Source organism: Vigna umbellata, chromosome 11, assembly GCF_029865625.1.
Source record: "Vigna umbellata cultivar VRB3 chromosome 11, Vumbellata_1.0, whole genome shotgun sequence".
Taxonomy (NCBI): domain Eukaryota; kingdom Viridiplantae; phylum Streptophyta; class Magnoliopsida; order Fabales; family Fabaceae; genus Vigna; species Vigna umbellata.
In genome coordinates, this window is record NC_142175.1 from 10,111,382 (window position 1) to 10,123,916 (window position 12,535).

At 29.8% G+C, this 12,535-nt stretch overlaps 1 protein-coding gene and 1 pseudogene across 1 annotated transcript; one reads left to right on the forward strand and one right to left on the reverse strand.

The window, feature by feature from the left end:
- The window catches only part of LOC148190948 (uncharacterized), a 61,209-nt pseudogene that overhangs the window by 8,928 nt on the left and 39,746 nt on the right, over nt 1-12,535 (forward strand).
- Nucleotides 2,230-3,195, reverse strand: LOC148190950 (uncharacterized). Its single transcript, XM_088102411.1, has 2 exons — nt 2,748-3,195; nt 2,230-2,519 (listed from the first exon to the last, which is right to left on the reverse strand). Exons 1-2 carry the CDS (start codon nt 3,151-3,153, stop codon nt 2,443-2,445), a joined length of 483 nt encoding a protein of 160 aa, XP_087958537.1. The 5' UTR covers nt 3,154-3,195; the 3' UTR covers nt 2,230-2,442.

Here is a 12,535-nt window from a genome sequence, read left to right on the forward strand (position 1 = left end):
AACTACTAATTTATTATTATTTTATATAATCTTATTAATTAAACTTTATAATTAGTTATATATTTTAAAATCTAAATTAATCCTTTTTTATTAATGTTTTAAAAATATTACTTCAAAAGGTATAAAAATAGTAAATAATTTTTGTATTGAATTTCAAAAAAAAAAACTAATACTAACTCAATGCAACAAAAATCTCAAATTAAACAAAACAAATTAATATATTTAAGCGTATAATTAATCACTTATTCAACATAAAAAATAAATAAAATACTATAAAAGTATAGACTTATATTAAAAATAAATTTAAATATAATAATAAAAACGTGAAAACCTGAGCAATAATAGAACAAGAATACCTACGACTTGGAGAACTATATAATCCTACCATAATGTTAATGTTACAGCACTTAAACACAAATAATTATATAATTCATAAAAATTAAAATTGTATGCTAATAATAATATTATTTTTACTTTACATTAATTTTCATTTATAATAAAAGTATACATTTATTTTTTAAATTTATTTGAATGCTATTTCTATAGTAAATAAAAGTAAAAGAAGTTAAGATATAATTAATTAATCCACGCTAGGATTTTTCTAATTCTAGCTTTTGCCTTATCCTCCTAAGTTTCCACTACTGTCCTAGGTACAATTAAATTACTTGGAGAATGAACCATAAAAAATTGATACGAACAAAACGAACCAAACAAGAACAACATATAAATAAAAAAGCACAAAAGAAAACGAAGAGAATCACTCACTACGAAGACAGCGGAGAGTGGATTTTCTCTAGAACTATGGTGGCGTGGAGTGACGGCGAATTCCATTGGAGAATGGAGAAAGTCAACGACGAACGAAAATGAATGACACTGTGGTGGCGTTCAGTGACGAAGGGAGTTGCAAGGAAGATATATGGCTTTAAATTTTTAATAATGGAAATCAAACATCATTGTTCAGATAAAATAAGTAATAAAAAAAGAGATAATTTTGAAATTTTACCCAAACTTTTTGTCTTAGTTCTTGAAAAAACAAAGCAAAAGAGGTGTATAACTTTAATTATTGAGAAACCAAAACCAAATCTCAATGCTTAGATTTAAAATAATTAAAATAAAAGGGTGACAATTTTAAAATTTTTATTAATCTTTTAGTTTCGGTTCTTTATATAAATCGAAACAAACATACGTATTTATTTTAGTTATTGTACAACCAAAGCCCCTTCAGATAAAATAATTAAAATAATAATACAAATTTTTAAAATTTTGACCGGTTTCAATTTTTTAATAACGAAAGCAAAATAATTGAACATACACCTAATATTGTCCTTGTTGTTTTTTTTTTTGTGAATAAAGTGCATACCTAAATTGTTAGAATCTCTAAATCCAATTGAAAATAAAAACCAAATTTACGTAAGAATATATGTGACCAAGAAAAGCACATTCCAGAGAGAAAACAACAACCCTATAATGTAATGTAATCGGTAAATCTTGGAATCAAACCCTCAAAGATGTTGATCTTGGAAGCAGAAGGTTCAAGAACTGGTAGTGCCAAATTTACTAAGTCTTCTCTCACAATAATGAAACACTTCACTACTCAGTTTTCAAGTGTTTCACACTGGAATGAACGTAATGCAGCCTCTCTCTCTCTCTCTCTCTTATTGTTATAGTCAAGTCAACCTGCCAAGGACCACGACCAAGATATGTGGAGAACGATATTTCGTTTATATAAATTTCACAAAAATAAGAATATTTAAAACCAAGAATTTATGATCAAAGTTGGAGTGCAACGTACAAAATAAAACATTGAAAATCAGAAATCTCCAATCTTAGATTTTAGAAATAAATTTTAAATTCAGTTTAATTTTAATATTTGTATCTATTTATGATAAATTCATCTTATTCTTAATTGACGAAAAATCTCTAATATATTTCTTTATAATGAAAGGTGTATATTTCTTTATAATGAAAGATTATATATTTCAAAAATGAAACTAAATATTAAATATTAATAAATAGTTTGACTGTGATCATTCAATTATGTTAGAAATTTAGTTTTATAGATAAATTAACCTCGAATTCAATACACAATACACAGAATGCAAACAATTTATGTCCAATAAAAATTAACACTAAAAAATCTACGTAGTGAATTTAGAATAAACAACTTTCCAAATGTGTATCCGTTAGGTTTCCCATTTAGAAAACTTAATTTACTCACAATACTCAAACTCACAACCAATGAATTTCTTTGGAAATGTATTTAGTTTAACGTGTAACGAAATATAGAAACGGGAACCTAATCCCTCTCAGCAAAGTTCAAGTACATGGTTATAGTCGGCTTCTAACAATGAATAGAACTCTATTTATATAAACTCTCTCATCCCGTCTTTTCTAACTGCTCTCTCATCTTCCCGCCCTTCTATCCTCTTACATCAGATCCTATCAGTGTCTCCCTTTTCCAAGCATTGATATACGTTCCCTCATTTTGCTGCCAAAACGCATGAGCCACCTTCGGAAACCTACATCAAACAACAACGCAATGAAAGTAATATACATATATATAGTTGGTCTTTGATTTCTCGTATAGTTGATATGAGTGAACCTGATTGAAATATAGTTGATGAAAAAAATTGATTACAAATACATGTTCAATTTGAGAATAATCGAGAACTATAAGAACACAGTAATTGATTAATAAGAATGATGAAAACAACAGCATACAGTAATTGATTAGGAAGTAGAAGAACCTTTTTGATGCTGCAAGTGGAGCATCTCCTTTTGATCTGTTGCCTTCTGAACTTCCATAATGGTGTGGAGAAGCTTACGAAAGGATTCATCAAATGCCTGAAGTTGAGCCATGTAAGACTTGGAATTCCAGCGGACATTGGAGCACCGCTTCAGAAGCTTGATTCCCTCTTCCATTTTCTTTTTGAGTGGTTCTAGCTCGTCCTTTGGGCGTCCCATCTCGTTGTTGAGACGTTCCATCTTTCTGATGTTAGGTTCTATCGACTTTAGGGTGACCTCCAGGTTGGCCAAGTCGAAGGCTTTCTTCTTCTTGAACATGGAGGGATTATTCTTCATTGCTTCTGCTATGGCTTTTAGCAACGCAACCAACACAATTGCCACACCTTGCGCTACTATTGTGCCGTCCATATTCACGCTTAGCAGGAATCAACAACAACCAACACAAACTACATATATATACATGAACCAACCAGGCATTCTCAAGCAAACGCGTCTTACAAGAGTCACTAGTTGCATGTTTCATTCTTAAAATTTCTACACGAAAATACTTAGTCTTTTCTTTAAGTAACTTTTTTCTATATTTTTATTACTTTTTATAAAGCCCTTTTTCTTTTTAAATGATTGACTCTGCTGTTGGAAATTTCATCATAGTTTCCTCGTTGTAAATTTAAATTAGGAACTAAGCAAAAATATAAAATAATAGCACCAAAAATGTTTAGCATGATAATACCTTCTTTATTTGAGAAAGAAAAATATCATAGGGCCATAGAGTTATTAAAACTTCCGCTATTATAATAATGAAAAACAAAATACATCAATGATGTATCTTCAATATGTGAAAACACCTTTCACGAATTATTTATTACTTGCTAATTTTTCTTTCTTAAAAACTCTTACTAATTTCTCTTTATTTTTAATATATCCCAATTACTCTGTAGAATAACTTTGTTTATACCACAACTATGCCTAGTAAAATTTCCTATAAAACTGTACCTAGAATCCTAAAACCTGCATTTAAGCCGTCTCTGAAAATACTATATATTCTAATATCCAAACTAGGTGGATAGATTCTGCAAAGTGCAACCATGTGGAAAATAAAGGAAAGGTGAGAGTTAAATTTGTAGTACATTTGAGTTGAATTTCCAATTTAGTAAATGTTGATTGATGGCATATTTCAAGTTGGATGATTCAAAATATCCTTTCTTATTTGATATCTTTGAATTTTATATTCAAAGTTGCATTTAAATCAATTTAATACATTTCTTATATAATCATAGGTGTTATAATTGAACTAGATTTTGGATCAATGTATGTTGATTAACTACATCCATTCGGTTGTTGTTAATAAATACAACTATTTTCGATTTTAGATCTTCAACATTATTTTTATAAAACCTTTGGACCCTTTTTTTATGATCCTTTCGATAAACAAATTCACCTCTTCATAAAAAAGAGGAATTTAGTTGTATATTAATATATTTTAAAAATAATTTAAAATATCATTTTTTAAGATGATTTAAATTAAAATAATAAAAAGTACTATTAAAGTTAAAATCAAATTTAAATTAGAATGTACAATTATTCCAAAATTCTGATGACTAAAAAAGTATATTTCACAATAAAAATACATTAAAATAAATTATTTGAATTTAAATTAATTAGTTTTATTTTGTCTATTCTTTTAATATTTTCAATTTAATTAATTATTTAATTTATTTTAATTAATTTTTTACAGAAATATCTTATAAAATATTAAAACCCAAATTATTTTATTTACTTTATAATATTATTTATTTTAATTATTTATTATATTATAATTTTAAAGTTAATATTTTATCATATTTATTTAAATATAATAAATTGTATTCAAAGATGTAATTGATTATATTTAGATTAGTAAATTATTTATATATAATGATTATGTCTTAATTATATTGATTTTTATTATTTTGTTCACCATCTACATGAAAATTAAAAAAAGAAATATTTCGATTTTTTTATTTTCGTTTATTTTTTTCTCTAAATCCGCGTTTCTCATATTTCGGTCGAAAAGGACAGGGGCTTAATATGTTATCATTTTAACCATTTTAAATTTGGTTATCTTAATTCCAATTGTGAAATCTCAAACTTTAATGAACTATTTTCACATTTTCACATTTTCAAACCAGTTTCAAAAACTTCCAATCGTCTTCAAAAATTGAAAACGTAAAGTATTAAATATATAAATAAATAAATAAATAAATATATTTGGGCACTTGACATCTTTAATTTAGTATGATAAAAATGTAAAAGAAAAAGAGAAGAGTATTGTTAAATGAGTGTGAGTAAAATACTTTTATTTGAATATACTGAATATGTAAGAGCTAGATCGTTGGAGAAAGTTTGATAAATAACGTCTTTACATACTTTTTCTTCTATTGAAGGACCCCATAGGTTAATAACGTATTTATATCAACATTTTGACCACGGTGCCGCGTCAAAATTTATTGAGCCGTTAGAAATAATTTTATTTTCGTAAAAGTTGATTTGGTATATATAAGACCCATGAAAAATATTTACAATTTTGTTACTAGTAAAAATATATTTCTTTGTGAATGAAAAATATAATAAATTTATAATATAAAATGTGGAAAGTTAAATAAGAAATTTTGGTAACTTAATTGGTAGAAAATTTTGGTGATGGGTTCAAACTCTTTTCTACCTTTTTGTAAAAAAAAAAAATGAAAAAGTAAAATAAAATTTAAAATATTGATAATGGAGAAAACATTCAGATTTGAAGGCATTATTGAGGAATCCATTATGAATCCATTATGTAAGTGGTGATTAAGAAATTAATATAATAAAATAATATTAAAATAATAAATAATATTAAAAAAAATTGATGAATAGTAAAATTTTTGGACTATAAATAACCATGAGGGGGAGACTATTTTGCACAAAGAGAGGAATCAAGTGAGAAAACTTGAGAAATAGAGAAGAAAGAGTTAGGAAGAAATTTTTAGTTGCAAGAAGAGTAGAGCCTCTAGAGGGTTTTCGGGGAAAACAAATTCGGAGCAAGAGAAGTCTGGAATAGAGGTAGGGGAGCTAACCTTTTTAAGCTTTTATATTATGATTTAGTATTGTTTTATTATTATTCATGTCTTGAAATTTTGTGTGAATACTGTTAATGCTTACTGTATATCTATCTATATTGAATTTCGGTGTTAATATTATATGTTGTTGTTTTGAATCTGTAAATAAGAAATTTGTTAAAAACTAGTTGAGGAACACTTTGGCTAAGGAAAGACTTGGTACATAAGTTGTCCATTGTGACACACCTCTCTTTCCTGGAAGTCTACTCGATATGTTTTTAACTTAAATCTTGTTGTACAGATTGAGTACTGTTAAATTATTATGCAATATATCTCATTGGAATGAAAATGTCTGATGGATTCATGTTATTGTGGTAGATATGGAATTATGAATTTTAATTGTGATGGTAGGATAGAGGAATCTTAAAAACCGGAGTTGGTACATCCCTGATCATAGAGCAGCCCTGGTCCAATCCAGTAACTTGTGACTAGTCATATGTACTGACGTTTATGGTGAGTTTGATTCGTCAAACATTTGATTCTTCTCCGGTGACCATTTATGGTGATATTTTAGTATTGTTAATTTATTTTGTGATATATTCATTTTGTATGATTTCTGTGATGATTGGATTTAAATTTATGCATCTGAACATGATATAAGAATTATGGGGAGATTTCGTAATGGGTATAATATGAGTTGAGGAATGTGAACATGGTATAAGTCTCGCGGAGAGATTTTGTAATGCCATGGTATGTGTGTATATGTTGATGTTGAGGGTCATGAAGTTGGAGGTTATCCTGATACTCTAATAATCATCCAGTCTCAAGTAGAGAAGGATGAATTATGTGGTGAGAGGGGCAGGAGGTCCTGGTCTATGTGCCGGTTTTGGACATAGTGTTGAGGACTAAGAAGGCATCACAAGTGCGGAACCTCCCGTTGATCGCTCATCAATATATCGTCGGGATAAGTGTCTATTGGGTATTGTGGAATGAGTTTCTATTGGATATTGTGGAAGGAGTGTCTATTGAGTGTATCAAAGTAATGGATGAGTATCTATGATGCGATTGTTGTATGATGGTATGAGTGTGTCTGACATAATTATTATATGAGGTTTGTTGAGTGCATCAAAGTAAATATGCATGTTTTATAAATGATTGGTTGCATGTTAGCTCACCCTACTTGTTTGTGTTTGTGTTTGGGTATGTGCGATGATCGTATAATTCGTTATACGGGAGTAGATGAAGGAATGTCGTCTGACTCAACGCCAATGAAGAAAGAGATAAAAGAATAAAGTAGAAGAATTCGATCTATACTTATGAATTTGTAGTTCACATATGAGTTTAAAACATATAGATATATATCAACTATGAATTATCAAGTGAGAGATCATGGGATGTTACCTTAAATGTAATGATACAATACATAAATTATGAATTTTCAAGTGTGAGAATTTGGGATGTTATAGTATATGTGTGTAGAATTATTCAATTTTAATTTTCAAAATACCCTTACCATTTTAATGGTGAAAATGATGTTCATTCTCTCTCCACTCTCCATTCTACGTCCTCTCTCTTCCGTATGTGTGGTTTTTCTCCTTTCTATCTCCCGGTTATCTTCTTTGGCAAGGTAATTCGAGACTTCGGTGAAGTAATGAAAAACTCAGGTGACAAGGTATTCCCTTTACTCTTCACATTTTCTATTTCTTCTTTCCTATTTCTCTTTTTCCGTTACCCCTTTTCCATTCTCCTTCACCATTTTTGATGTACCCTTTACCCTTTATAGTCTATTTCATCAAATGTTGTATTCAAATGAATGGTTTTGTACAATGAAAATTTTTGTAATTTTCTGGTGGCTTATGATGTTGGTGTTTCAACATAAGAACTTTCTAATGCCATTGTTAAAACAACATCGGGTACAAGTGGAGATTATTTAACCGACCAAAATGGAACACATACTAGTAGACGTAAAGAAGTTACGTGGTTTAGAGAAATAAGAAATGCTAATTGAAGAACTCGAAGCTGAGGTTTTAGCTTTGCAGAAGAAGGTTTTGATGGAAGTGTTGGTCCTGCTAAATTTCCATCATCACACATGGAGTTTGATTTCATTAATACACCTCTTCAAGCAGCCAACATCAATACTAACTTCGAAGGCGAGGGAGGAATTTACATAGACGAAAGCAATATGTACTATCGCATGAAGGAAGGACGACACATACGTGATACCCTATCGTTGAAGCTATCAAATTAATACTACTTTTTAAGAAAACTTCAATATTTCCAAGTTAGTAGTTAAGAAAGTATATAGGGTTAAAGTAACCCTAAGTCGTTTCTTAACGAATACATAATTGTTTTTCAATATTTGACTCTTATGAAGACTCTGAAAATGTTAGTGAATGTTATGTAATGCTTAAAAATAATAATGAAAATATATCCTAATGAATTTGATGTTGAAGAATATCATAAGTTTAAGTGAAAAACAAATGATAAACTTTGAAACAAATATAGGCTAATTCCACTACTTTTCCAAGATAGATTCATCATCAGTTATCCACATATCATTGTTCAATTTATTATTGTTCTGGTTTCAAATTAATTAAATTACATTCTTAATTAACTTGGGCGATCATATAATCAACCAAAGTAGATTCTCAATCAAATACAAAACATTTCTAAATTATTCAGAATAAATTTAACTAAAAAACATTCTCAATCAAATTATATTGTGTTTAATCATGTCTATTTTTAAATTTCCTAACTAAATTAAAAGTTAATTATTGTATTGATTAACTACGTATATTCGGTTGTTGTTAACAAACACAACTACTTTCGATTTTAGATCTTCAACATTAGAGTTTTTGACTTTTTTTTATGATTGTTCGATAAAAAATAGAAATTCATCCTCTTCGTAAAAAAGAGGAATTTAGTTGTATATTAATATATTTTAAAAATAATTTAAAAAATTATTTTTTAAGATGATTTATATTAAAATAATAAAAAATATTATTAAAGTTAAAATCAAATTTAAATTAAAATCTAAAATTATTCCAAAATTGTAATGACTAAAAAAGTATATTTCACAATAACAGTACATTAAAATAAATTATTTGAATTTAAATTAATGAGTTTTATTTTGTCTATTCTTTTAATATTTTCAATTTAATTAATTATTTAATTTATTTTAATTAATTTTTTACAGAAATATCTTATAAAATATTAAAACCCAAATTATTTTATTTACTTTATAATATTGCCTATTTTAATTATTTATTATATTATAATTTTAAATTTAATATTTTATTATATTTATTTAAATATAATAAATTATATTCAAAGATGTAATTGATTATATTTAGATTAGTAAAATATTTATATATGATGATTATGTCTTAATTATATTGATTTTTATTATTTTTTTCACCATCTACATGAAAAATTAAAAACAAATATTTGGCATTTTTTTATTATTGCATTTTTTTATGTTCGTTCTTTTTTTTTTCTCTAAATCCTTGTTTCTCATATTTCCGTCGTTGAACGACAGGTGCTTTAGAAGAAGTTATCATTTTAACCATTTTAAATTTGGTTATCTTAATTTCAATTCCGAAATCTCAAAACTTTAATTAACTATTTTCACATTTTCAAACCAATTTCAAAAACTTCCAATCGTCTTCAAAAATTGAAAACGTGAAGTATCAAATACATAAATGAATAAATACGTTTATTTGAATATCAATGAATGTAGGACAAACAACGTCATTACATACGTTTTCTTCTATTGACTTATGGCGAACACGTTGACAATATTTCAAATCTGGAAAGAGTGATAGGTTTCCGTATATAAGAACCGAGAGGACAAAGATTTGGCTTTGTGATGTGAGGTTTATGGATGTAAGGAAGATAACTCTCAACTTCATCCGATGCCTATGGATAAGTTCTAATTCATATATGAATATATGAATAAAGTTCTTTCTTAAGTGGATTAAGATTAAAAATAAGATTAAGATTAAGGTAGATTTGAATCTATTATAAAGATTAAAATTAAGATTAAGATTAAGATTAAGGTAGATTAAAACTTATTATAAGATTTTAATTAATTTTTAAAAATAATATTTGTTTAGATTATATATTGAATTAGACTGAAAGTTAAGATAGGTCGATTTAGATCAAAGATCGAGATCAGTTGTTTCAGATGAAAAATTGAGATGAACACTCTCGAACCAAAGGTTGAGATCGATTAGCCTGAGTCGAAGGTCGAGGAGTCAAGACGGGTGGCCCATGGAAAGTCCATTCATGTCAATGGTCGAGATGAGTTGGTTTTAGTCGAAGGTCGAGACGAGCCATGATGACACCCTCTTCGAGAAGCTTGATGAGGAGTACTAGAGAAGACTTGAATTAATCAAGGAAATGTTGATGAAGAGTGGCTTGGCGATATTCTTGAAGGAGGTTCATCCAACCTTGCAAGAGATAACTAGGAAGAGTCTTAGAAAAAGACAAACTACTTGATCTTAGAGAAAGTGAGACACTAATTTGGCAAAGTTTCACTATACTCAATTCCAAGATGATTTAGAATGAGAGGAGCTCTCCTTTTATATGAGGAGGAGAACTCTCTAGAAAAGAAAATAGTACATGCACTTGAAAAAAGGTTATTTGAACTATTTAAGGTCTTAGAAGCTTTCTTTGTCCAAAGGGAGTGAATAAACTGTCCAAGGGGCATGCATGGAAGCCTCCCACTTTGAAGACTGTCCAAGGGGATGCATGGAAGCCTCCCACTTTGAAGAACATCCAAGGGAGATTTATTTTCTTCCTTCTAAGGCCAAAAGACGCTCCTAAGGCTCAAAGCTTGCCCAAATTTGGTGCAAAAGTGCTCTAACACCCAAAACTATAGCCTAATTGATAACATCTTGACAACTTTGACCTTTGCTGACAGTTTGAGTCATAACTTCCTCCACAAAAGTTCAAATGAGTTGATTGTTTTTTGTTGGAAAGTAGACTCAAAGAGATTTCATTTGACTATAAGCATGGATTTTTTGGACCTTTGAGTTGGATGTTGTGAAATCTTCAAAACTGCATACGTTTACTAATCTCCCTAGATGGGTAAGTCCTTGGTCCAAAATACAAGGTCTAAAGAAAGTCATATTTAAGAAAGCACAATTTTGTTTCTTTATTTCGTCTTGGATCAAAGATGTACCTATAGTATCCACGAAACAAAAGTTGAATGAGTTTCTGTATGTTAAAGGATTTCGGCAAGCGTACCAAATTATTCAAGTAATAAAACCATGGTAGACCATATATTGTTTTCCTAAGAGAGTTGTGTAATACTGGTTAAGTGTACAATTAGTAACTCGTCTAAACTAACAAATAGTTCATGAATTTACAACTATATGCAAGTAAATAAAGATTTACAAAGAAGGATGAACTTTGGTAATTGGATGCACTTAAGAGTGGAAAAAGGATAGAAATGGTATGGAATGACAATGCTAGGGATATATTTCACTCGCTTTACTCTCTTAAACACACGAAATCATCTCATCCATATCAAATACCAATGTCAACCCTCTAAAGCACTCAAACCCTAATCTCTTAGGTGATAAATCCTAGGTTTTCTTATTAAGCGTCAATCTCTTTATCACTCAACAAGCGAACCTGCATTAGGACCTACGGTTTTAGATAACTAATGGGTCATATTTCATTCGTAGATATAAGTCCCCACAAGATATCTTGTTTCACACTTAGGGATCACTAGATTTTTTCCAAAACCTAACAAAATTGTAAATTGAGCTAATAACATCCTTATTCCCGCAAGCATTAATGATGACTTGATCTAGAATGAAAGAAGCCATGACATTGTGAGCTTGAAAGACTGGAAGTAGAGTAGTAGTGGAAGATAAGGTTAATGGAGGTTTTGAGTGGGTGAGGTGTTATTTTGCCGTGGCTCTAACTCAGAAGGCTTACCATCCCTAGAAGGAAGCTAGAGGGGTGATGGAGGAAGCACACTGAGAGACTTTCCCTTCAAACCCACCTCACTACTAGCCCATATACCATGAGCCTAGACACTGCCAACCCACACTTCCTTTCAAACGCACTTGCCTCTCCTTCCCTTAGCCTATCCTCTTCTCCTATCTACATACTAGTGGACCAAACAATACCTTCCCTTATATTCCCATCCAACCGCTCGTATGGTCCCAAGAAACCAAATGGGCATTTTTAAGCGAAACAAGAAATATGATGATGAATATGGCTTAGCCACTTCAGCTACTCGGTCTCCATCACCTCGTCCTCGGGTTACTATGTGTTTTTGGGTGACAACTTGGTGTCATTGTCCTCCAAGTGTCAATCTACACTTTCTCGGTCTAGTGTAGATGATGAGTATAAGGGTGTTGCTAATGTGGTCTCTAAGTCCTGTTGGAATTGCATTGTTCAGTTACCAAGGCTACTATTGTGTATTGTGACAATATTAGTGTTATCTATTTGTCGAGCAACCTAGTGCAACCCGGTGCAACATCAACGTATCAAACATACTGAGATGGACATACATTTTGTACAGGAAAAGGTTGCACGTGGTCAGGTTCGAGTTCTTCATGTGCCTTCACGATATTAGATCACGAACATGTTTATTAAGGGACTTTCGCATGTGTTGTTCGATGATTTTAGGGACAGTCTCAGTGTTCTTCATCCTCTTGCTTTGACTGCGGGAGTGTGTTAAGATATATGTAAATATATTT